At 40.4% G+C, this 25,198-nt stretch overlaps 1 protein-coding gene across 2 annotated transcripts; it reads left to right on the top strand.

Annotated features, from left to right (window-relative positions):
• MCRIP2 (MAPK regulated corepressor interacting protein 2) lies at window positions 1-24,847 on the top strand. Of its 2 annotated transcripts, none has more exons than XM_074279785.1 (5): window positions 1-1,001; window positions 1,353-1,458; window positions 22,734-22,861; window positions 23,401-23,522; window positions 24,398-24,847. In XM_074279785.1, exons 1-4 carry the CDS (start codon window positions 950-952, stop codon window positions 23,508-23,510), a joined length of 396 nt encoding a protein of 131 aa, XP_074135886.1. In that variant the 5' UTR covers window positions 1-949; the 3' UTR covers window positions 23,511-23,522; window positions 24,398-24,847. The 2 variants fall into 2 exon arrangements, with proteins under 2 accessions (XP_074135886.1, XP_074135885.1); XM_074279784.1 differs by having other exon boundaries at window positions 332-1,001; window positions 23,401-23,502; window positions 24,421-24,847.
• Window positions 24,848-25,198: the final 351 nt, after the last annotated feature.

Below are 25,198 nucleotides of genomic sequence, written 5' to 3'. Positions count from 1 at the left end.
CATCCCTCCGGTCCTCTCAGCCTCTCGATCTATTTCAGGGAGAGCTACACTTTATTTTCCACTTCTAATGTTCGTAAAGTTTTTAATTTAGATATATTTGGGGGTATGCCGCGAACCAGCGCCTGGGAACCGACTGTTAAATTTCAGTATGAGCGTTTGTAACTTGGAAATCGTAAACGCTACTCTAAGAGGGGTTGGTTTATTCTTTTGTTGATTGTCTGGACTTGAGAAAATGTGAAAAACGCAGATTAAACTTAAAATTCTCAGGCATATATTCACCCACCTAATTCCCCCCCAAAAGCTTGTTAAACATTCAGCACACTCCCAACCCCCACCAACTCCTATCTTCGCCCTTTTATCTTTTTCAGCTCTGTATAGTGAGCAAACAACTTGAAGTCTTGTGACCGGAGTCTTGGCTGAGTTCGCAAAGGGTGCCAAGGGAACTTCCCTCCAAAAAGTTACACTAGTTTTATGGCTTAAGGGCACCTGAAGGGCATCTTATGCCCATGCGGGGAATCCAGACCTCAAACACCTCTAAGTATTTCTTTCCCTAGTTGGCCTGTCTTCCCACGAGCTCGAGCAAGCCCAGTTTTCTGAAGCTGCCCTAGAGTGCCAGAAGCTGCACTTCCGCACGGGTTGTCGGTCCCTTTAAGACGCTTGGGGGCGTGTAGCTAGCATGCCTCAGTCCTTCTCTTACTCTCCCCTAGCATTAAAGGGGAATTCGCAATTTCCCAGACGCAGAGCGAAGTTAAAGCAGAAGGCGGACTGGCAGAGTTTGGCAGCCACCTGACCTGGTCGGGTCGGACTGTACGGGGCTGGGTGGTCCCGAGGGGTCGGGGCCCAGATCGGAAGGAGACCCTCGCCCCCCACCTTCGCGCCGCCACCTCCTCTCCAAGCTGGGACCCCCTGCCCGCGTCCTGCCTCCCCGGAGAACCGCGGCGAGCGCAGAATGTACACGATCACCAAGGGACCCAGCAAGTTAGCCACGCAGCGGAGGACAGGTGAGGAAGGAGGAGCCGGAGAGGGCTCCGGGGGCATAGCACCCCCTCCTCTCTCGCCCCCACCTTGCACATGGAGTCGCAAACCCTCGTGGTTTAGGTTTTTTTTTCCTTCTTAAAGCGACCATTGGGGGTTTTTCTGAGCGGTTCGGCGAGCTGTCACTCCCCACTGAGAGGGAGGCGTAGCACGATTCCTCCGCTAGAGCCTGCAGTCTCCCGAGCCCCCGCCGGCTCCCGGGGGTCCTCGGCCTGTAGCCCCGCAGCCCCTTTCCGCGGGCCGGCAGCGCCGGGGACCGTGCCAGGCCGGCCCGCTCCCTCCGGGCCGGCGGTGACGCGTAGTCCTCGTCCCTGCAGGTCCCACGCAGCAATTGGAGAGCAAGCTGGTAGAGCACATGAAATGCCGGCGGGCAGCGCAGCAGCAGCAGCAGCAGCCGCCGCCGGGCCCCTGGCCTCTGTCAAGGTGAGCTAGTTGCCGCACTCCGGCGGCCGTCTTGCGCTCCCTCCGCGGGAGCCTGGGGGTTGGCGGTGGTCGCGTCCCCCGGGGGCCGTCTGGGAGCTCTGCTCCCCCGTCCCACCCCCTGCGCCGCGGCTCCAGTGCTAGGCATGGTAGGTTGGCGGAGGAGGGGTGACCTTGTCGAAAGGTTACTGGGGAGTGTCATTGCCACATGGCTAGGGGGAGGGGGAATTCGGGTAGTCCTCGCTTTGCCCGCCTGCTCACTGGAGCAATGTCCTTTTCCCTGGAGGGCGGGCTCCCGCTGATCCTTCCCCACCTCCCACTCCCCGGGCTTCGCCAGTCCCCCCCTGGGTGCCTACACCCGCGCCCCGCCCCCTATCCTTCCCCCTGCCCCTCTGCTTTGGCCACGAGAATCCCCCGGGGCCGCAGACTCTGCCGGGCTAGGAGGGCACGAGATTGCCCTGGCTCGGGCTGCCAGCTGCGCCGGGGGGTGGAACCCGTCCTGGGTGCGGGGGTGGGGCCGGCGACTACTTCCTGCTGCTTGGAGAATTTCCTCAGGGCCTCCGAGGCTTCGCTGCCCCAGGCCGTTCCAGGCTGAGTTCGGGGAGGCAGGCCCCAGGCCTCTGCTTCCCAGACCATAGCATGACTTGGCATGACGGTCTCCAAAGCTGCAGATCCTGGGAAGGCTGGGTCACAGACTGCGGCCTCAAGCTAAGTGGGGTATGGTGAAGAGTAAGGAACCTAAAAGTCCAAGGGCCTGGATTCAAATTCTGACACTTTTATATTTATTCTCTGACCTTGGGCAACTCTACCTCTGGATCTCATTTCCCAAATCTGTCTGAGGAAAGGTTTATGATAACTAACCTCTAATGTCCTCTCCAGATCTAACAACACATTGATTCATTCAACAAATATTTATTAAATGCTTTACTATAGATCATGAACTAGGAATGTCCACGGGGGAGGAGGACTAATAGGCATTCATTTATTTGTCAGGAACTTTATAACATATTCATTCCTTTGATCTTTCCGAACAAGCCTGGGAGGTAAGTGCTATCAAGAGCCTCATTTTACAGTTGAGGAAACTGAGGCAGGCCGAGGTTTAGTGGATTGGCCCAGGTCACACAGGTGGTTGTTCAGGCTGGATTCTAACTGGTCTTTCTGACTCCAGGCTCAATGCTCTCTCGTTTTAGTCATCTGGCTGTCTTAAAAGGGTCCCGAGCTTGTAAATTGTCAGAGCCAGGACTTAAATCTAGGTCTCCTGATTAATTCTTATTTATTTATGACTTTGAAAGTCATTTAGAAAATGTATAAGGGTTCACTCTCCCTCCATCCCCCACACTCTGTAGATAGGCTTAGGCTAGGAGCTTCTTTAGAAATCTCAGACATTCATAATTCAGCTACAAAGACTCCCCTCTTTTCTTTCTCCCAACCTACTACTTCATTTTGTTCTATGCTTAATTTCATAAGCATTGGCAAACTAGAGCCAGTCCTGGGTAATATATCTTCCATAAGGCAGAAGAGATGCCTATACTGTCACTTGGGTAATTGTGCACTTGAGCAATTCATAAAGTCCAAGAAGCAATGATTAATTGCTTCCTTTATATATAGCCCTGTGCTAGGTGATGGGGCTACAATGACAAAAACAAAATGCCTTCATAGTGTTCTATTGGAGTGTACAGTACATATATATATATATATATATATATATATATATATATATATGAGCAGTACTAAGGGTACCAAGAAACAGGCAGAGAAAAAAAATATATAAGGATATGTGGTTTTCTAAGTCAATAAACTTAGTCCACAGGGAATCCTTATGCAGTCCACATGGTTTGTTGTAGGAGGGAATACCTGAAATATATCTTCAAAATGGAAGGTAGGGGAATTCCAAGAGGCAGAGCTGTTTGATATTGAGCCAGTGGACCAATTAATTCCTGAGGTGGTTACAGCTGTTCTTTCTTCACTCTTCTTCCCACCCTTCTTTAGCATTTGCCATTTGCCACCTGGCATTGCATCACTTTGATACATTTTTTTTTTCCCCTTCCCGCTGGGGTTAAGTGACTTGCCCAGGGTCACACAGCTAGGAAGTGTTAAGTGTCTGAAACTAGATTTGAACTCGGGTCCTCCTGAGTTCAGGGCTGGTGCTCTATCCCCTGCGCCATCTAGCTGCCCCTGATACATTTTTAAATGAAAAAAAGGTATTTTGTATTATTTGTAGGGTTTTTATTTGATTTTTTTTTTGTTAATCAAGTCTTCCTCAAGAGAAAGGAGATATTTCTTGTACTTTCTCCAAAACTGGAAAAAATAAATGACTGGAACTAGTGGGGTCTTGGGGCTTTTTTTTTTTTTCCCCTGAGGCAATTGGGATTAAGTGATTTGCACACCGCTAGGAAGTGTTAAATTTCTGAGATCAGATTGGCTAGTGCTCTATTCACTGCTCTATTCACTGCACCACCTTTTGGTGCTTTTTGACTAGGAAAGGTCCAGAACTTGATTATTCTCCCCATTGCACAGATGAAAAACTGAGGCACTAGGGAAGAGTCACTTAGAATTTGGCCTGGGCAACTTACTTAAACTCTATATTTTACTTTATGTATTGAATATTAATAGTTGTCCTGCTTGCCCCATAGGATTATTATGGATACAGTAATGGATCTAAACTGTAATTAATTTTTTTTTAGCTGTTGGAATCTATTATTTCATTTGTGTGGAGCAGTGGTGTCAAATTCAGCCATTAAACTGTCCCTGTGGCTGCATATTGACTTAGGAAACCACACATGTTTGAAGTATTTTTTATTAATATATTAGTTCATTAAAATCAGATACGTTTTACATGTATTTGGAAAAATAAAAAACTATAAAAAAAACCAAACCCTGATATATAAGATAGCTCTCTGATGGGAAATGCAGATGGGAAAAACAGAAGGAAAAACTTAGTCAATGTAAAAACAAAAAGATATCAATAAAAATAAAAGAGAATTTGAAGAAAAAAACAGATAGGAATTACATTTTAAGGGCCACACTCATTATTGTGGACTTTGTGCATGTGCTTAACACTTTTGAAGGAAGAAACTGCCTATCCAAAGCACTAATCAGTGACTGTTTTGCCACCCAAGGCGTCTTTGAATGTCTTTCTTTGAAGAGGTGTTAAAGTTCATGGATTTGTGAGAGTCTCATCCAGATTGTTAAAGGTAATACTTGAACCCAGGTTTTCCTGATTCTGATTCTATAGATGGAAAAAATGGTAGAACCTACATAAAGTAATTCCCTCTTCTTACAAAGTCAGATAATGGAGAGGCCAAAATCAGAGTAAAATAACGCTCAAAGATTCTGGAATGGTTTGCCATTTCCTTCTCTAGTTGTTTATTTTACAAGTGAGGAAACTGAGGCAAACAGGGTTAAGTGACTTGTCCAGAATCACAGAGCTAGAAAATGTTGTGTCTGAGGAGAAGGAGTTATAGAGGAGAAATGTCAAAGTAACATTTGTTATCACCTTGCATGTGGGAAGTGAGAAAGTGAAGAGTTGAGGATGACCCCCCCCTTCTCTGACATTGAACCCAGTTTAGTGAACATGCTCATCACCTCTTGTTACAATTATTACAATAGCTTTCTGGTTAGTTTTCTTGCCCCTACTCAGTCATCACACTGATCTTCCTAAGGCTCAGGTCTTACTTTGTCACCCCCTGTTAAATAAATGTCAGTAGTTAGCTCCCTATCACCTTCAGGAGCAAATATAAAATCCTCTATCTGGCATTCAGAGCATTTTATAACCTGTCTCTCTCCTATTTTTCTAACCTTACTACCATTCTCCCATATGGTCATACTCCCACTGGCCTTCCTTTCTGCTATTCTGTAATGAAAGTGCCTTCCCCAAAGATAATCACATTTTTGTCCTACATGTCCTATTTCTTATTTCCACATAATTACATGTTGTTTCCCTCCTTAGATTGCAAACTTCTTGTGGGCAGAGAGTGCTTTTAACTTTCTTTGTGTCCCCTGTTTTTATCATAGCCCCAGGCACACTATAACCTATAGTTGACTGACTTAAAAGCATAACTTGACCAGCTTTGAAATCAGAAGTTCAAATCTGGTCTCAGACACTTAATACTTCCTAGCTGTGTGACCCTGGGCAAGTCACTTAACCTCAATTGCCTCAGGAGAAAAAAGAGAGACTTCACTACCTAATTCAGATGGAACCAACAAAAGAAGGGACACAGCTATAATGGTCAGATTGGTCAAAATGTGTCTGACTTATGACCCTGTTTTGGGATTTTCTGGGCAGATACTGGAGTGGTTTTCCATTTCCTTCTTCAGCTCATTTTGCAGATGAGGAAACTGAGACAGAGTTAAGTAAATTGCCTGTTTAGTTAATGTTCGAGATTACTCTGGTCCTCTTGTCTTGGCTGGCTTCTCCATCTGGCTGCCCAATTACAAAGGCTTTATGTTTATATTACAAAGTGTTTTATGTTTTAACACACCCAGACTTAACATTGTTTCTCAGTAGCTAAGGGGGAGGGAGAAGGCAGCTAGGCCAGGTAAGGGCAGGATTTGTGGTAGCAGAATGGTGAAAGGAGTGGTGTAATCCAATTAAGGTCATAACATAAATTAGAAAGAAAAGTCCCATATCAAACTGAATTTAATTTATTCTTTTCTGCCTTCCCAGTTTTCTTCCTAATAGTGGGTCAGTAGGACTGCAGCTTGACTCTGGGGTGTCTGTTTTTATTAGGAATAAGAAAAATATTGTCAAGATTTAAATCTATTGACTGTGATCCTTTTCTGCTTGGGATATTTCTGGGATATTACTGTCCACTTTTGGGGGCAACAGGGATTTGGTACTAGGGGAAGGGAAGGATAGTACTAAGTGAATGATTAGCAGGAGGACTAGCCCTCAATTGAGGGAATACTATAAGACCTCTTGGTTAAAACACTTTTTTTCTTCTATTTAAAAGTTTTTATTTTTATTTTTTTATATCATCTATTTTCCAGTGCAACCCTACCCCCATTGCTTCCCAGAGAGCCATCTCTTGTATCACATTTACAAAGGGCTTTAAAATGCTTTCCAGGCACTAAGCACTTTATATTTTAGTTAAATTAGGATGCAAGTACTTTTGAGTACTTAAGGGTACTATTTGGCTTAGGAGATCCGAAGATAATGTTCAGCAGAACTAATGGGTAAGTAAAAAAAAAAAAATATATATATATATATATATATATATATATATAATTTGCAGTGTTACACACTTATAGCTGCTCATCTCTTGTATATAGCTGGTGGTGCATTGAGTAGAATCTTGAGCTTGTGGACAGGAGCACTTGAATTCAAATTCAGCCTTAGATCTTGACTACTAGCTGTATGACGTTGGGCTAGTTACTGTTTGCCTCAGTTTCCTCAACTGTAAAAAGGGGAAGCTAAAAACACCTACTTTACAGGGTTTTTATGAGGATCAAATGAGATAATTGTAAAATCCTTAGCATAGTGCTTCTAAATGTTAGCACTAATATATGTTATATGCATTGTGTAAATGTTAGCTATTATTATCACAGTTTTGTTGTGAAATCAGAGGTAATATTTATAAAAAGTGATTAACAGTGTCTAGCACTTAGTAGATGCTATAAGCATGTTTAGTTCTACCTTTTGCTGGTGGACTCCTTGGTCATAATTCTACAGCATTCAATTTCAATTGTTTTGCAGTCATTATGTGCCTTCCAATAACTTTGTATTGATTCATGTGAATCTTCCCATGTTTCTCTGTATTCATTGTATCTATCATTTGTAGAATTTGTAGAGTAGTGTAATGTGGAAAACTTCCTTATGGGGACTTATAAGGGGCTTTTCCTACTCTCCAGTCCCATTGTCTTTTGCCCAAGCACCATGTTGCCCTTGCCTCTGCTCCTTAATTGGACTGCAAACTCAAATGAATTCTCTTTTGTCTCTTTACTTCCCCCTTCCCTTCCTCACCATATACTCTACTTTTCTGACTTTGGTGCTTTTGCTCACACTATTCTTTTGTGCTTAGACTATCCTCCTCATCTTCTTTAGTTGCATTCCCATTCTTTACATAAAAGTGTAGGGTTTATTAATTTACTCAATTAACTCATTCCATCAGTAATGACACCTTAATAAGGTAAGAAAGGTCCCCACTTTTTTGATAGGTTTTTTTCTCAATAGGATTTCACCTCTCCAAACACCCATAAAGATAGCTTTCAACACTCATTCCTGAAAGATTCCATATTCCAAATCTTCTTTCCCCCTTCCCCAAGGCAACAAGCAATCTGACATAGGCATACCTGTATAATCCTCCTAAACACATTTCTGTATTTATCATATTATGTAAGAAAAATCCATGAGAAAGAAAAAGTGAACAAACAAAAAAAGTGAAAATAGTATGCTTTGATCCACATTCAGTCTCCATAGTTATCTCCCTCAATGCCAGTGGCATTTTCCATCCCAAGTCTGTTCAGAAATACTAAATCTGTCATAGTTGATTATTTGGCCCAGTTCTTCATTTTCCTCCCCTTGCCCCTTCACCCTCAATTCTCTGATTCCTTTGAAGAGTATTTAGCTGGAATGCCAGACTTGTTCCAATCTCTGAAATGACCTTGGTTCTCAAATAGCTTGATAATTTTTAGATGACCCCTCCAGCAAGACCAAGTTTTCTCAGCCTATCCAAATACTCTTCCTGTGTAACATGACTCCAGTTCTAAGTGCTTTTTTAACCCTTAGTCTAAAATCTGATTGATAGGCAAAAACTTATTCTCATCTTCTTAAAGTATTTTTCTACTTTTAGATAGACTTAATTAATCAATCAACCTAGCTCCATGACAACTTGGCTGATTTCACCCCATCAGTGGCAACCCTTTTTCCTTCTACCTCAAAGAGTTCCTGTTTTGTGTCTGGATCTCTTCTCCACCCCCACCCCTACCCCCATCCCAGAATATAAGCTCCACAAGGGAAGGGATACTATCTTTTCTAGTCACTTAGTGCAGTTCTTTGTGCATAGTAGATTCTTAATAACTGCTTATTGAATAAATGAATGAATGAATAAATTAATAGGGCAAGGAAGCCATAACCCAAAACCTATTTTCTTAAAGTTGTAGCACAGTGTGAAAAGGAAGGGGGTTCCCTATCCATATATACTATTGCCAAGTCACTCCTCTAATGTTACTCTCTGTGATGAAAGGGAAACCATATATGTTCTGAGTCAGTTATTGAAATAAGGAGGTTGGGCTTTGTGATCTTTAAGGTCCCTTCTGTTATAATGATCCTTGATCCTGTTACCCATGAAATCAGAGAGCCACAGAAGACTCCAGTCATCTGATTAAGACATCTAAATTCTCTCAGGCATAGGGAGAAATCTTTTTGCGTAGATGTCTTGATAGTCCCTTAGTAAGCCTTTTTTGGTATATAACTGAAGAATTCTTGATTTAATCAATGACTGGATTTTGTTTTAAGGAAAGTATATTATGTGTTATCATGGCCCCAGGAGAGTTACATGTTTGGGGACTTTTAAAATTGGAAGGGATCTAAGGAATTTTAACTTGTGTTCATTCTCTTTAGGGTGACAAGAGGTGTGTGTGTGTGTGTGTGTGTGTGTGTGTGTGTGTGTGTGTGTAGAGCCATAAAAGCAATGAAATTAATTTTAGTTCAGTTACACTGGGCTTTAAAAGCACCCAAATACCTGTGGAATAGGTACCTCTGAATACTTAGGATACTATTTTTCAGATCAGAAGTATGGAGCTAATTTTATAATAATTTTACAATTATAATATATGTATATAATTCAGTATCTCTTCCTTGATAAGGGTAACAGGACAAAGAGATCTGTTTGCTGGTTTGCTTCCTGGAGGGGTTAGATTGTGGGGGGAAATGGGCTTAATTAAAGTGAGTTTGTGATTGAAAGATGAGTGAAGTCAATATGTTTGGATGAAATGGTAAGCATTCCAGAGCTCTTAACAAATTAAACAACAAGAAATCCCAAGAAAATGATTAATAGAGTGCTAGTTCTCAGTATGCCCAGATCATTAGAGCTTGCCTCTGAAGTTGACATATACTCCAGCTGAGCCTACAATTATAGGCTGCTTCTGAGCCTACAAATGGCTGTCTCCACCCTCTAAAAACCTGATTTGAGACCCAGTATACAGTGAAACACTCCTTCCTTTTAGAAGAAAGCACCTCCCTAGATAGATAGAACTAGAGACTATTAGAGACTATTTCTGACCAATCACTATTTGTCTAGCAGATAATTCAGATAATTGTACCCTTAACTTTTCTGAAAAAGTGTTTGGTTTTTATCTGACTTCATCCCAAGTCTGTAGGGGGGCTTATAATAGATGTTTACTGATTGTGTGATCCTAAGCAAGGCCCTAACCTTCTCAGTCTCAGTTTCCTCATCTGTTTTACTGGATCCTCCTCCTCAAAGTGGATAGAGCACAAGATCAGGGTTTAGTAGCTGTGTGATCTTAAGGAAGTCACTTAGCCCTGTGTTTCTTAGTTTCCTCATCAACCACCCCAGTATCTCTGCCAAGAAAACCCAAATGAGCTCCCAAGGAAGAAACATGATTGAATCACAACAAAATGGAACTCATATTAGCACCTGCCTCTCAGGAGTGAGGATCTCATGAAATAACCTATGTAAAAGAGCTATAGAAATGTTAGTTATTACTTCCAAATGTGTCCTCTGCTTGCTATCATTTTTGCTCATCCCAGTTATTCTTAACCTAATAGCTTTGACCAGTGAACATTAAACTAGGTCCTTGAATTCATAGCATCATGTCTTTAGGAGTATAGGAAGTATCAGTAACTGTGTGAGATGAAGGAATGATTTCTAGCTGAAGACCTGAATTGACCTTGAATTCAATTCAGTTCATACACACATGCAATAATATCTATCTGTCTATCTGTATCTGAGGAGGGGAGAATTCAATTCAATCTAACACTTAGCTAGCTGTGGGAAACCATGTCTTTGAATCTTAGTTTTCTCTTCTGAAAAAGATGTAAGATACCTTATCTCCCTCTCAGGATTATTGTGAAGAGAGTATTTTGAAAACTTTGGAAACACTGAATAAAAGTGAACTTTTTGCCTTGCTTTGTGTCCTTATGGATTAGATTGTCTCAGTTCCAAAGCACATACTAAGTGCTTACTAATAATCAATGGATTATTGATTGATTGATCTCATAGCTTTTTGGACTTTCTTACATCTAGTGTGATGTATTGAGTTGGGTTCTTAGGCTGAGCATTCAAGTGTCTCCTTTCTACACAAGATATTAGCTAAACTTTGGGAATATCAAGACAGAATAGGAAATCATGTTTGCCTTCAAGAAACTTAGGATCCTTAGCAGCAGGAAGGACATATCTTAGGAAACAGTTTGTACATAGAAAAGCATATACATAGTATACAAAGGAAATACAAGGTAATTTCAGAGAACTTAAACACTAGAATGTAAACAAAGGGAATTATGTAAGGCCTCAGGTCAGAAAGTGTTTTGTGAAGTCCAGTTGAGTCTGGAAGAAAACTAAGAATTCTAAGACGCCTTGAATTTCCAACTCATATACATTCTACCTGTGTGGTCACAGGCCCACAGGAAATTTGGACCACTCTGAGAAATTTTAAAAACCTGATAAACAGGCTCATTATCTTCTTGGCTTGGGGGCTAATAATTAACAGCCTAGATTTATTTATCCACTGCTTTTCTCATAACAAACTTAAAAAGGTGGTGATAATAATAGCAATATTTAGTGCATGCATTACACACATGCAATAATAGCCATCTGTCTGTCTATCTATCTTCTATAGGTTATCTCATTTGAACCTCACAACTCTGGATACTATCATTACCCCATTTTATAGACAAGGAGCCTGAAGCAAATAGGGGTTAAGTGACTTGCCCTGCATGTAGTATAGGGAGTGAATTTTTGAGGCAGGATTTGAAGGTTGACCTTTGGTATCTGAAGGATCTGTAATTTTTGTTAGGGTGAATATTTACTCCATTGATGGACGGCCTCTCTGGGAATTAGAAGACCATTTTGAGAGTTGTTTTGGTGGGGAGAAAAAAAGGAGAATTACACTTCAACTAACCTGATCGTAAGCCTCTGAATTTAGCTAGGCTTACCTTTGCCCAGTCATCAGGAACTTGACCAAAATCTTTTCATCTTGATAGCACCTGCCTGGGCCTCTACTCCATTGATATGGATCATAATAAGAATAATTAATATTATATAATTCACATTTATATTTTCCTTTAAGCTGCGCGGGACATATTCTCTACAACAGTAGCGTGTTTTAAAAATGAGAAAACTGAGGCTTTGGGGGGGAGTAAGAGATTGACTCTTTGATCACAGTCAATTTGCTTTAAGCCCTACTCTCTTGAGTTCATATTATACCCATTGCCTCCCAGGTAAATGACATTGGTGGAATTCCCATTTTGCAGATAAGGAGATTGAGGCACAAAACTGGATCTGGAACTGGAACCGAAGACTCTTGCTCCATGCTATTATTCCTAGGTGTGAGATTAATAATATTAACTTACACTCATTTATACAGTCCTTTTTTAGAGTTTTACTAAAGTTTGGTAATTATAATGTACCTTCACATTTGACTAAGATGAGGTACTTATTAATATTTGAGATGCTACTTGATCTTTAAGTAAATCTGAGAGAATCTCATAAACTGAGCCTCAGTAGCTTTTCTTAGTCCCTCAAGGTTGACCCTAGTTGAGTGTGGTTCTTTGCTTCTCACTGAAGACTAAGGAAGCTTCATCACCCGTAACACAAGTTAAGGGGAAGTTGTGGGTGCAGGGCTACTATGGGGTCCAGGCCTGTTGCCCATCCTTCCCTCAAACAGTGGCTCCCTTTGTTTAGAGGTGCTCTTGGCAGGGTAGCTGGCTGAGAGGAAGCCTTGGTTAGCTTCTGCCCCAGGCAATGGCTTCCATTTTGGTGAACCACACCACAATGATTATGGTTTGGACTCTGTCCATGTCTGACTGCAGCAAAATGGGTTGTCATGAAAACATGAATTTTAGTCTGCTAATGGCTCCTGAGTAAGGATTATTTGACAGCTCATATGTGGCAATCATTATGGAGGTGAGGGGGTGGCAAGATGAGGGACCTGTATGGCAGAAGAGAAAATGTACATTTTAGAGAAATCTCATTAAACAATAGGATTGGCTATAGACATGAAGCAGCTAGAAACACATTAACCAATCAGATATAAATCAACATAGAAACGGCTTAAAGCAGAATGGCCACCAAAGGGGAAGTTTGTCTAGGCAGACAAGAAAGGCCTTGAAAAGATCCATGTTTTCAAAATGCTGTCAGTAATTCCAGGAATCTCAAAGCAGAAGGTGAAGTTCATGGGTAGGTCAAGGTCTAGCAAATAAAGGCATGAGATCCTAATGTATCAAGCATCCTTGTCATGAAATTTTCACTTTCAGATATCTCTCTGCATCAAAGATTTTGTACTGGGAATGACTGACTAAAAGAATGGAAGGTTAAAGAAATGCTGTGAGGAGGGATGTGAGAGGGAAGTTAAAGGCCCATAGGCTCTCAAAAAAAAATCTTTATTCAAATGCTCATCCTTCAGCAAGCAGTTCCTATAAGTCCAATTTCAATTTTTTTTCATCTGATTCAGCTGTTTTGAACTGGTTTTGAAAAGGGGAGTGGAGTATCTCACACCTTTCCCCTCCCCTATTCCTCAATCCCAGCTCTAACAGGATTAAACCCTTGCCCAAAGGCAAGATTACTTTCTGCGTGTCAGCTATTGTGTGTTATCAGGACTAACTTGTCCTGGAACTCTGAATATATGATTCCAGAACCTTCCTCAGCCTCCCCTCTTCCACTGCAGGAGAGAGGGGCGTTTCCAGCTGGGCATTCCCTTAGCATTCCAGATCCAGATTGGAAAGTTGAATGAAATCCAGCTGTTCTTATTACAGACTTGATCATTCAGGTTTCTGGGTTTCTGATTTGGGAGGAACTGGATCATACCTGTGGTCCATCTGAGCTCTGATTTTTATATTATATTTGTGTGTGTGTGTGTGTGTGTGTGTGTGTGTGTGTGTGTGTGTGTGAGAGAGAGAGAGAGAGAGTGAGAGAGAGAGACAGACAGACAGATAGAGAATGTTTTATTCTAGGCTCTTTGTCAATGAGGGAGAGATGGGCTCTTCAAGAATTAATTGGTTTCTCTAGGTCTAGGCTAAGCCTGTGAGTAGAGGACAAGAGATTTTTGTTCTATTCTTGGTCAGTCTTTTTTTTTTTTTTTTCTTTCTTAAATTCAAGCTTTTTATTTTCAAAATATATGGATGATCTTTTTTTTTTTTTTTTTTTTTTGGCTGAATAAGTGACTTGCCCAGGGTCACACAGCCAGGAAGTGTACCATGTCTGAGATCAGGTTTGAACTCAGGTCCTCCTGACTTCAGGGCTGGTGCTCTATCCACTGCGCCACCTAGCTGCCCCATGAATAAATTTTCAATATTTGCCCTTGCAAAATCTTGAGTGCCAAATTTTCCTCCTCCCCACTCCCTCCCCTAGATAGCAAGTAATCTAATATATGTTAAAATTGTGCACTTCTTCTATACATATTTCCACAAATATTATGCTGTACAAGAAAAAAAAATCAAAAAGGAAAAAAATGAGAAAGAAAGCAAAATGTAAGCAAACAACAACAAAAAGTGAAAATACTATATATGATCCACTCTCAATTTCCACAGTCCTCTCTCTGGGTGCAGATGTCTCTCTCTCCATCACAACATCATTAGAATTGGTTTGAATCATCTCATTGCTGTACAGAGCCATATCCAAAAGAATTGATACATTGGATAGCCTTATTGCTGTATTCTCTTGGTTCTATTCACTTCATTCAGCATCAGTTCATGTAAGTCTCTCTACACCTCTCTCTGTTGGTCACTTCTTACAGAACAATAATATTCCATAATATTCATAACCACAATTTATTCAGCCATTCTCCAACTGATAGACATCCACTCAGTTTCCAGTTTCTGGTCACTACAAAGAGGGCTGCCACAAACATTTTTGCATATTTGGGTCCCTTTCCCTCCTTTAAGATCTCTTAGGGATATAAGCCTAGTAGAAACACTGCTGGGCCAAAGGGGATGCACAGTTTGATAGCCCTTTGGACATAATTGGTCAGCCTTGAAAAATCAAAGTTTACTATATTGGATTACTTGCTGTCTAGAAGGGGGCAGTAGGAAAGAAGGGAAAAAATTTGGAACATAAAGTTTTGCAAGGGTGAATGTTAAACTTTTTGTGTGTATGTGGGAAAAAAAGCTATTGGTATATGTTAAAAAAAAAAAATCAAGATATAAAACAATCAAGAATAATCAAGGATATAAACTTTTTTTTTTTCCCAAGGGTTTTTCAACTCTCCATGACTCCATTTGGCATTTTCTTGGTGATACTGGAATGGTTTGCCGTTTTCTTCTTCGGTTCCTTTTATATATGAGAAACTGAGGCAAGCAGGGTGAAATGACTTGTCTGGGGTCATACAGCTTAGTAACAGAAGTTGAAATGATGAAGACTATTATGGGAAGAAACACAGAACTGAATAGAATGTGTCTGACGTCTGATGAGGGCAGGTCATCTCTTCCTGGAAGTTATGGATCACATAGGTTCGGAGTCAGGTGGGAGATATGAGTCTGACTTCTGATATATATTCTCTTTCTGATCCTGAAGAAATTCCTAAGAATTATTTGCATTACTTGCATCCCAGCAATATAGGGAATGCAATGTTCTCATGTTCAGGGGAGGGAACTATTGCCTGTCACCATAAGCCCTTTCCCCCATAGAGCAGAATCAGTGACAAAGTTTTTATTTAATTTTCTGGCCTCAGCTTCCAGGGCAAGGGAGAAAAGGAGAAGACATGGTAGCCCTCAAACCCTTGTCCAACCTTCAAGGCCTTTCCAAAACAAAACAACCTTGAGTGTGACAGGATACAAATCCCATGGATATTTCAGTCACAGGGTCAGGAAGTTGGATGAACTCATTCTAATCTGCTGATTTTGGCTCCTGGGTTTCTGTGCAGTGCTCTTGGGGGTACACAAGATTTCCCTTCCATTTCTTTATTTCCTTCTGGGGCAGCTAAATGGAATGGTGGATAGAGTACCATCCCTGAAGTCAGGAGGACCTGAATTTAAATCTGGTTTCAGACACTTAACACTTCCTAGCTGTGTGACCCTGGGCAAGTCACTTAACCCCAATTGCCTCAGCTAAAAAATAAAAATAAAATAAAATGATAATAATACATAGTCCTTACTAGGTGGCAGATAATATGCTGAACATTTGCAAACATTATCCCTTTTCTCACCCCAACTTGGGAAACAGATATAATAATAATAGTGATGATGATGATGATAATAGTTAACATATTGGGGAAGCTAAATGGGTATAGTAGACTGCTGACCTCAGACACTTAACATTTTCTATCTGTGTGACCCTGGGCAAGTCACTTAACCCTATTTACCTCAGTTTCCTCATCTGTAAAAGAAGCTGCAGAAGGAAAAGAAATATTCTCAGTATTTCTGCCAAGAAAATGGCAATTGAGTTTCCTTTCATTGATTTGAGATACGATCTTAATAGTGGTATTGCTGGGTTAAAGGATATGCCAGGTTTTATAGCCCTTTGGAAGGAGTTCCAAGTTTTTCTCCACAATGATTGGATTCAGTTCACATTGGGGCCCCAATTTTTTCATAAATCCTCCAGTACTTGGTCATTTTCTTTTTCTAAGTGGGAGGTGGCACTTCAGAGTTGTTTTAATTTGCATTTCTCTAATCAGTAGTGATTTAGAGCATTTTTTCTTATGACTATAAATAGCTTTGATTTCTTCTTCTGAAAATTGCCTGTTCATGTCCTTTGGCCATTTATCAATTGGGAAACAGCTTACTTTTATAATTTTGGCTCAGTTCCTTATATATTTGAGAAATTAATAATCAGAATTTGAATTTATGATTTCTCTTCTCCAAATCCAGTGATCTTTCTATTCCCTCTCCTCCCCTAACATTGCTATCTCTAGTCAATGCCAAAGTTATATGACTATCTTAACATTCTTCAAAGGGGTAAAGAAATCTGGGAGCCAAAAAAGAGAATAAACCAGTGACTCCGCCCCCAATTGGACTTAGAGATAGCTCCTACATACTTTTAGTGTTAATAATTGCTGGCTTTTAACTTCACTAAATTGGAGTATGTGGTTAGTAGAAAGAACGCTAGATCTGGAGCCAGAAAAAATGGGCTTGAAGTCAGACTTTGTTACTTATTAGCTATATGTTCTTAGGTTAGTAATTTTTCCTTCTCTAAGACTCAGTTTCCTTATCTGTAAAAAATGGCAATTGGTCTTGAAGATCTATTCCAGATCCAACATTGAGTGATTGTGTTGCAGGTCATCACCACCCTTTACTTTTGGCTTCTTCAAGCTCTAACGTTAGCAAGATTTTTGTTGTCTTTTTCTTAATAGTATTTTCCCTCCAAATACATGTAAAGAGTTTTTAACCTTCATTTTTGTAATAATTTTTGTTCCAAATTTTTCTCCCTCTCTCCCTTACTCCCCCCAAGATAGCAGGCAATCGGATATAGGTTAAAGATGTACAATCCTTTTAAACATATTTCCATATTTGTCATGTTGTATAAGAAAAATCAGACTAAAAGGGGAAAAAAACATGAGAAAGAAATAAACAACCAAAAAAAAAAGGTGAAAATAATATGATTTCATCCACATTTGGTTTCCATAGTTCTCCCTCTGGATTCGAATGGGATTTTCCATCCCTAGTCTATTGGATTTGCCTTGGATCAACTCATTGTTGAGAAGAGTCAAGTCTATCACAGTTGATCATCACATAATCTTGTTATTATTGTGTACAATATTCTCCTGGTTCTGCTCACTTCACTCAGCATCAGTTCATGTAAGTCTCTCAAGGCCTCTCTGTATTCATCCTGCTGGTCATTCTCATAGAACAATAATATTCCATAACCTTCATATACCACAACTTATTCAGCCATTCTCCAATGACAGGCATCCACTCAGTTTGCAGCTCCTTGCCACCACATAAAGGGCTGCCACAAATATTTTTCTGCATTGGGTCCTTTTCCCTCTGCCAGACTTTTAAAGGTCTCCTGTCCTGGATGATGTTCATATCAACCAGGGCTTGGATGTTAGCCAGGACACATGCAGATCTCAAGACAATCCTCTTTATTTATAGCTCCCTTTTCATCTGAGGCCCTCAGAGAAGTTTATACACATCAACAGATGGGAAACTTGAGGCCCAGAGAAAAATGTGAGCAGATCCTTTCAGCCATCCTCCTGGAAAGGTTGCTATTGATGGCCAACACTGCTGGTCACTGAGGGGTGGAGAGAACCAGCAATCTGAGTAGTGGTCAGTGCAGGATGCAGAGTCAAAAATAAGACTTCTTGGGCCTTGTCTTTCTTTTCCAGTTAGAGTTACAAAGCCAGCTCTTCCTAGGGTGGAGATTAGTTGAGGGAGAAAAAAAGGGAGGCAGGAAAAGAGATTTAATTTCCTACCTAGAGTAAGGAATTTAACATAATCAAGGACTAATTCCCCAGGCAATGGGGAGCTAAATCCCTCCTAATTAGTATCTTGTTCCTCCATGAAGAGGGGAAGGACCAAAACTCACCAAACCTTCTATTCTCTCTCTGCACCTTAAGTTCCCTGGCTGTGAAGGGAGTCAGTGTATTTCTTGTGAGAGCAAAGAAGGAGGGAGGAAGGGAGGAAAGGAGGGAGGGGAATAATCATTTAAATAGCTGCTGTTAGTGCCAGTCCTAGTGCTAAGCACGTCAAATAAACATTGTTTCATATGATTTTCACATTACCTGCCAGGTAAGTGCCATTTTGCAGATGGGAAAACTGAGGCAAACAATTAAGTAACTGATTTGCTTGAGGTTACACAGATAATGTCTGAGCTCAGCTCTTCTCCGGAAGGAGGAATCATTATCCCTTGTGACACTTAAAAATTGCTCAAATATTTATCAGGCTTCTACTGTGGACAAGGAACTATACTAAGCACCAGGAATACCCTAGGAATCAGTACCCAGCCCTATGCTTCCCTTTTTTTTTTAAACAGTTTTTATCAATAGCTTGGATAAAGAACAAATAGATGACACTCAATTATGAATATTATAAATTATTATGGATGACACAAAGCTGAGAAGGATTGCTAATGCACTAGATGGTAGCCTTGGAGTCTAAAAGGCTTTTGACAGACTGCCATATTTGCATGAATCAGGAAATTTGAATGATGAAAATCAGCAGGGATAAATGTAAATAAAGTCTTATACTTGGGTACACACAAGGAAATCCTTGTACATAAATATAAGAAGAAAGATGTGGTTAGACATCTGAAAAAGATCTGGTGATTCTAGTAGACTATGAGCTCGATATAAATTGGCCATGTATAATGAAAAAATACTTGTTAGATCTTGTGCTGCATTAAGTGACTCATTCTGTCCAGGAAGAGGTGACCTTCTGCCCTTATCACACTTCATCTGACACATACTATTGGGTTCTGTGCTTCCTAATTTAAATAGGACATTGATAAGCTTGAACTTTGCTAAGGAAGGTATCCAGAAAAGTCTTATGCCTTTGAATCCTAAGAGGATTAGTGAAAGTACTAAACTTTAGTTTAGTAAATTAAAGTAATCAATTTAAAAATAAAATAATTTAAATTTTAAATAAAGTAAAAAATAAAATAATTCAAATTAAAATAGTTTAATTTGAGGGGATGGCTGAGGGGGGATGCTATAGCTGTCTTCAAGTATCTCAAGGGCTGTCAGGTTCAAGAAGGATAAGATTTGTTTCTATTTGGTCCCAGAGAACAAAACCAGGAATGATGGATAGAAGTTACAAAGAGGAAATTTAGGGTTGATTTCAAGAAAAATCTAATAATTAGAGTTGTCCAAAAGTGGGATGGTCTGCCTCCAAACATGTTTGGTTTCTCCTCCTCAGATCTCCAAAAAGAGACAGAGCCACTACTCCTGCATGTTCTAGTGGGGATTTTTTTTTTTTTTTTTTTGTCATAACACTTTGGTTAGACTAGCTGGATGCTGAGAATGCTTTCAGTCCTCAAAATATTCTATTCTGGGAAAACCCAGTCTTGTCCTTAAGGAGCTTACATTTTTTTAAAGGGAAAAAAGGATCTGTGTGAATGAATCATTAAATATGTCTGTACAAATGGAAACCTGATACTCAAGGGTTTCACATTACAATTGGAGAATTTACCATATAGAGAGGGGTTCAGCTGCAAGTGGAATAGAAAGATCTTAGGGTTCAGTGGAAGGTCAGATAACAAAATCAAGGGATTCTTAGGATGCTTTTGCAGGGCAGTTGGCAATGCTAGGAAGGTAGGGAGGGAAGGGTCTGGAGGGCATAGCAGCAAGGCAGGTGCTAACACAAGGCCTGATTTTCATTTTCTTACTTGAAATATATGTATAAATAAAAGCTTAAACAAAGAAACTTATTTTTATTTTTTAATTAATTTTTTTTTCAAAACAAACAAAAACAAAACCCCAAACAACCTTTTCTTTCCTCCCTTTCCCCTATAAGAAAACAAAAACAAAAACAAAATCCCCTGTTACAAATATAGTCAAGGAAAAGCAATTTCTACATTGGCCATGTCCCCCCCCCAAAAAATATCTCAATCTGAGCTCTGAGTCTTTTACTTCTCAGCCAGTTTCATCTTCAGTTCTTTAGAATTATGGTTGAATATATAACATGTATTGGTCAACCTACCATCTGGGGGAGGGAATGAGGGAAGAAGGGGGGAAATTGTAACAAAAGGTTTTGCAATTGTCAATACTGAAAAATTACCCATGCATATATCTTGTAAATAAAAAGCTATTAAAAAAAAAAAACAACCTTAAGTAAAAAAACAAAAAACAAAAAAAAAATATATGTTTGACTATTGTGTTAGAGTTTCTAAGAGCTGATTGTCTTAACAATATTGTAAAAAAATTGTTCTGGTTCTGCATCATTTCAAAACAAGTCTTCCCAGCTTCTCTGAAACCATCTCCTGTATCATTTCTTATATTACAATAATATTCCTCTTTTACATCCATATACCATAATTTAGTTAGTCATCTTTTAATTGATGGACACTCCCCAGAAAACAATTTCTTTTTTGTTTTTTTGTTCTGATATTTTATTAGTTTCTGTAAGGGATTTTTTTTTAATGGTTTAATTAATGACACATTTGACTATTCAAGTGAAAGAGACATGTGAAAAATAACATCCACATCCAAGATATGATCACAGAATAAATAATAAAACTTAAATTTTTAAACAAACATGCTGGGACTTACATTAATGTTCATTTTCCAAGGCTGCTGTTCTCTTAGGAAGTCATAGTTATTCTATTGAAGTTGCCATTGTTCAAAACATTTTTCAATTTACCTTTTTGGGATTACCTTCAGAGACAATGATGGACTTTTAATATTACCAATGATCTCTTTTTAATAACTTTGATTTTTTTTTTTTTTTTTACTTTAGTAGTATTTTATTTTTCCAAGTACATGCAAAGATATTCTGCAAAACAATTTCAAGAGGGAAAGAGTGATAATGATGAGTAAAGTGTGAGTTGCAGACTGTTTGGTAGTAGTTATGGGTGCTTTGGATAGATCACTGGATCTGAAATCAATAGGAACAAAGTTCAAATTTTGGTTCTAATTATTACTGACCTGGGTCACCTTGTTTTAATTATCTTGCCTTCTGAGTCTTCTCTTATAATGTGAAAAGATTGGGCCAAATCTTCATGAAGAACCCTTCTTCAAATTCTGTTTGGATTAAGCTTTAATACTGATCTTAAATATGATAGATCTCTGGATAAAATTGAATGGGGATAGAAAGGGATAGAAATTTTGTTCAGTATATGGCACCTACATAAAAATTGACCACGTATTAGGGCATAAAAACTTTACAATCAAATTAATACTGACCCTAGGAGCTGGCCACAGTCACACACAACTCAGTTTAAGTAAGGTTGCTGGGAGGATCAAACAAAATATTTATAATATGTTTAGTCTGCCACGTAGTAAATAGATGCTTTAGTAAATGTTTTTACTATGAATCCTTCTTTCATGCTTCTTTATATAATCATGTTTGTCTTATAAGAGGCTAGGTGGGGGCAGCTAAATGGTAAAGTGGATATCCCTAGAGTCCGGAGGACCTGAATTCAAAAAAGGTCTAAGACACTTAACACTTAGTAGTTGCATGACTCTGGGGAGGCCACTTAACCCCAATTGTCTCACTTCCCCCCCCAAAAAAAAAAAACAAAAAAACCCCCAAAACCCAAAGGAGGTAGGTAGGTGATACAGAGAATAGAAGAGAATAGAAGACTAGGCCAGGAGTGTGGAAGAACTGAATTAACATTCAATCTCACATATTTACTGTCTGACCCTTGGTAAGTTACTTAATTTCTGCTTGCCTCAGTTTCCTCATCTATAAAACAGGGATAGTAAAAACCCCTTTCTTGTAGGGCTATTGTGAAGATCAGATGAGATAATATTTGTGACATGTAGTAAACACTCTGTGAATGCTTATTCCCTTTCCTGTTATCTGGGGAGGGTTAGGATGGCAGATCTGAAGTTCAGGGCTACAGGGGGCTGTGCTGAGCCGTACTGTTTGATAGCACTGGTGAGGTCAGGCCCTCCAGGTTGGTTAAGAAGGGGTAAACCATCCCAGGTTAGAAATGGCAGTTCAAAGCCATTTCTGTGCTGATCAATAGTGGCCCCTGCACTCACTGCCTGAGTAAGATGGAGATTCAGTCTTAAAAAGAAGTAGTAACCTGACTACAAGCACAGGGCAGGGCGTGTTGTCTCTGTCTTGTAATATTCTTGGCCTTTGGGCCAAGATATTTCTGGCTAGGGCCTATATCCTGGAGCAGCTTGGCCAACTAGATCAGGAGGGTGGAAGTTATTTGTAGCTTCCTCAGTGGCTCTATCCTATAGGAGGAGCAGAGTGTGGCCACAGCTAGTGAATATTTTCCTAAAGTTTTAGAGGGATTTAAAAAAAAAAAAGTTTTAGAGGGATAGAATCCAGCATCTAACATCAATCAGTCATAGATTCTGGGTAGAATTTATTTAGTTAGTTAGATTTTCCATGATGGGAAATAAAGAGTCTAGCAACATTGTATGTAAGTCATCCAGTTCTGTTTTGTTTCCCTCTTGTCTTGGATGGGATTTCTGGTACTCTAGTCATTTGGAGGATATGGAAGCATGAACTAAATATACTGACCAAGGAGGTGTTTTTCCCTTTACCCTAACAGCCTGGCCCCAAAGCTTGTGTTCAACAGAGTGAATGGCAGGAGGCCGCTGGCCACAACTCAGTCCATTACGGCCACAGAGGAGAGTTACACACTTGCCCACGAGGAGAATGTCCGCTTTGTCTACGAAGGTAAAAAGCCCCAGACTATTCTTTGGGGAATTATAAGGATGAGAAGGTGAGAGTTGCTTCTGCATTCATGGGAATAGGGTGTCACAGAATAGGGGAATATAAAATAGGCTATCACAGCTAGAAGACTTTAGAAACAGAAGAGAAAAGTGAAGGGGAAATGACTTGCCTGGACAAATAGGGGTGGGCCAGGCCCTGTTTAATCAACCTTAAATATTCTCCTGTTCCTCTACTACATTTACACTTCTCACTGGGTTAATCTCAGATCAATGATAAAAATAAAGCTGTGCTCTTTGAATTTACTGTTAACAACGATGGGTATCCAGAAGCAGTTGGGAGGCAGAAGGTAGGCTAAGAAGGATCATGTGGATGCAGTTCAAAGCTGCTCTTTGTTGCCAGTGGTATGTTCACGCAATTGGGCCTCCGCAGGGAGAGTGGTGGGTCGTCCTGCAGTCCCTTTCTCTTGGTTGGGCTGGGCAAAGGCTGTGAGTTTCCATGACTGCCTGGTGTCTCCAATCCTCAGGTTTCTATCTTTCTTGCAGCCTGGCAGCAGGTGGAACAGCAGCTGGTGGGGAGCCAGGCAGGTGAGAGTGGGCCTAAACCTGTGCAGTATGTGGAGAAGACACCTAATCCTGGGCTACAAAGTAAGTAGTCTCTGCTCTGGGTATTCCCTGTCCACATTGGCTCTCCACACTCAGCTCTCCATGGTAATAAAAGCAACCCATCTTACGTAGGCAGGAAATGCAGGGGTCACTATTGATCATCATAGAAATGGCTTTGAACTGCTGTTTCCAATCTGGGAGGATTTGCCCCTCCATAAGCAACCTGTTGAGTCACCTAGACCTTCTTAGGTACCTGTGTGGTAGAATAAGCTGGGAAAGGACTAGAGTTTGGCTGGATTGTCTGCCCCACCAATTGCCTAGGCAGCAGATTCCAACTTCAATCTCCTTTCAGGGTATTACTTAACAATGTGCACCTGTTAGTCAAGGACATGCCTGAAGTGAAATTTCTTTTCAGCTTGAGGCCTTTAGCCAAGTTTAGTTGCATCTCTCAGTTCGATGTTTATAAGCAATTTAATTCTTTGGAAGGGTCTTGTCTAATCCTTTGGGTAGGTGTGCTACTATTCCCCCCCAATTTGAATGGAAGTGAAACCTTGCCCCAAAATAGTCACAATAATAATTGTATCTCCCAATTCTATCATGTTTACAAAGGACTTTCTTCATCACAACTCTGTGAGGAATCATTATCCATATTTTAATGATGAGCAATCTTGAGGTCCAGAAAGATGAAGTGATTTGCCATTTAGCTGATCTATGGCAATATGTTAGAGTGTATATAATACATTTTATGTCTATGAGTCAAGACTTAAATTCTTATCTCTTTATCACAGACTGGTGCTCTTTGTACCATAGTGAATAAAAGAGCAGCAGAAATATATCTAATATTCCCTCATGGAGGCAGAAATCAAGCTGAGCTAAAATTCAAGAACTTGTAAGCTAGACTGAATATTGGGTCTCTGATGTGTATTCTCCCTTTCAGACTTTTTCCTTTTCTCTCCATAGACTTTGTACCCATTGACTTGGACGAATGGTGGGCCCAGCAATTTCTGGCTGGGATCAACAATTGCTCCTAAAAAGCTGCATTGGGAGGAGGAGAGTTGTCTATAGTCAGGGGCCATCTACCTGCTGACTCAGAGCAGGCAACACCAACAGAAGAGGACCACTGCCTCCTAAGCCAGCCCCCTTGTCTGGGGGATGAGGCAGGCACCTGCCATCCCAGAAGTGCCAGCATTTGGACATTTGGAACTGCTGCAGCCTCTGGCCAGGCTACCTGGGTGCTACATGTAGTGGGAGGGGGAGTAGAGGCCTGTTGGCCCCTCCCACCTTGACTTTGCTCCTGCCAGTTGAGCCCAGTGGGAAGCCCTTGCAGAGCTGGGGTACAGCTCTCCAAGCCAATAAAGAATTTAAACCTGCCTGCCCTTGTGCAATGTAAGGGATGGTGTGTTCTCTCTGGCTTTCTGTGTGTGTCTGTGAGTGTGTGTAGAGGGAAAGTAAGCTGTTTGGCTGTGGGTTTTTTTTTAAAATACCAGATATTCTTAATTTTGGGGGGCCATGGACAATAGTCTTTAATAGTTTGTAGACCCCCTTTTCAGCAAATTTTTTAAAAATACTTGAAGAAATGCTAAATTTCAATTGGAAGTTAGTGAAAATAAAGAAGTGTTTTCCTACTTGGAGTTCATAGATAGTCCCCTGCCCATATCTATTCATAAATCTATCCATATCCATTTAAGAACTCTTACTTTAGAGTCAGGAAGTAAGGGCTATCTTGCTGCCTCAGTTT

The sequence above is a fragment of the Sminthopsis crassicaudata genome, chromosome 1 (assembly GCF_048593235.1).
Source record: "Sminthopsis crassicaudata isolate SCR6 chromosome 1, ASM4859323v1, whole genome shotgun sequence".
Lineage (NCBI taxonomy): Eukaryota > Metazoa > Chordata > Mammalia > Dasyuromorphia > Dasyuridae > Sminthopsis > Sminthopsis crassicaudata.
The sequence above is the reverse complement of the archived record's forward strand: the minus strand, read 5'-3'. Positions and strand labels throughout refer to the sequence as shown.

What these genes read in the sequence shown, in the direction of transcription:
- MCRIP2 (XM_074279784.1), top strand. Translation starts at nt 950, where the DNA reads ATGTACACGATCACCAAGGGACCCAGCAAGTTAGCCACGCAGCGGAGG. An exon ending in GGCCCCTGGCCTCTGTCAAG is followed by an intron (nt 1,459 to 22,733) that starts GTGAGCTAGTTG and finishes TTACCCTAACAG; the next exon opens with CCTGGCCCCAAAGCTTGTGT. An exon ending in TGTCCGCTTTGTCTACGAAG is followed by an intron (nt 22,862 to 23,400) that starts GTAAAAAGCCCC and finishes TCTTTCTTGCAG; the next exon opens with CCTGGCAGCAGGTGGAACAG.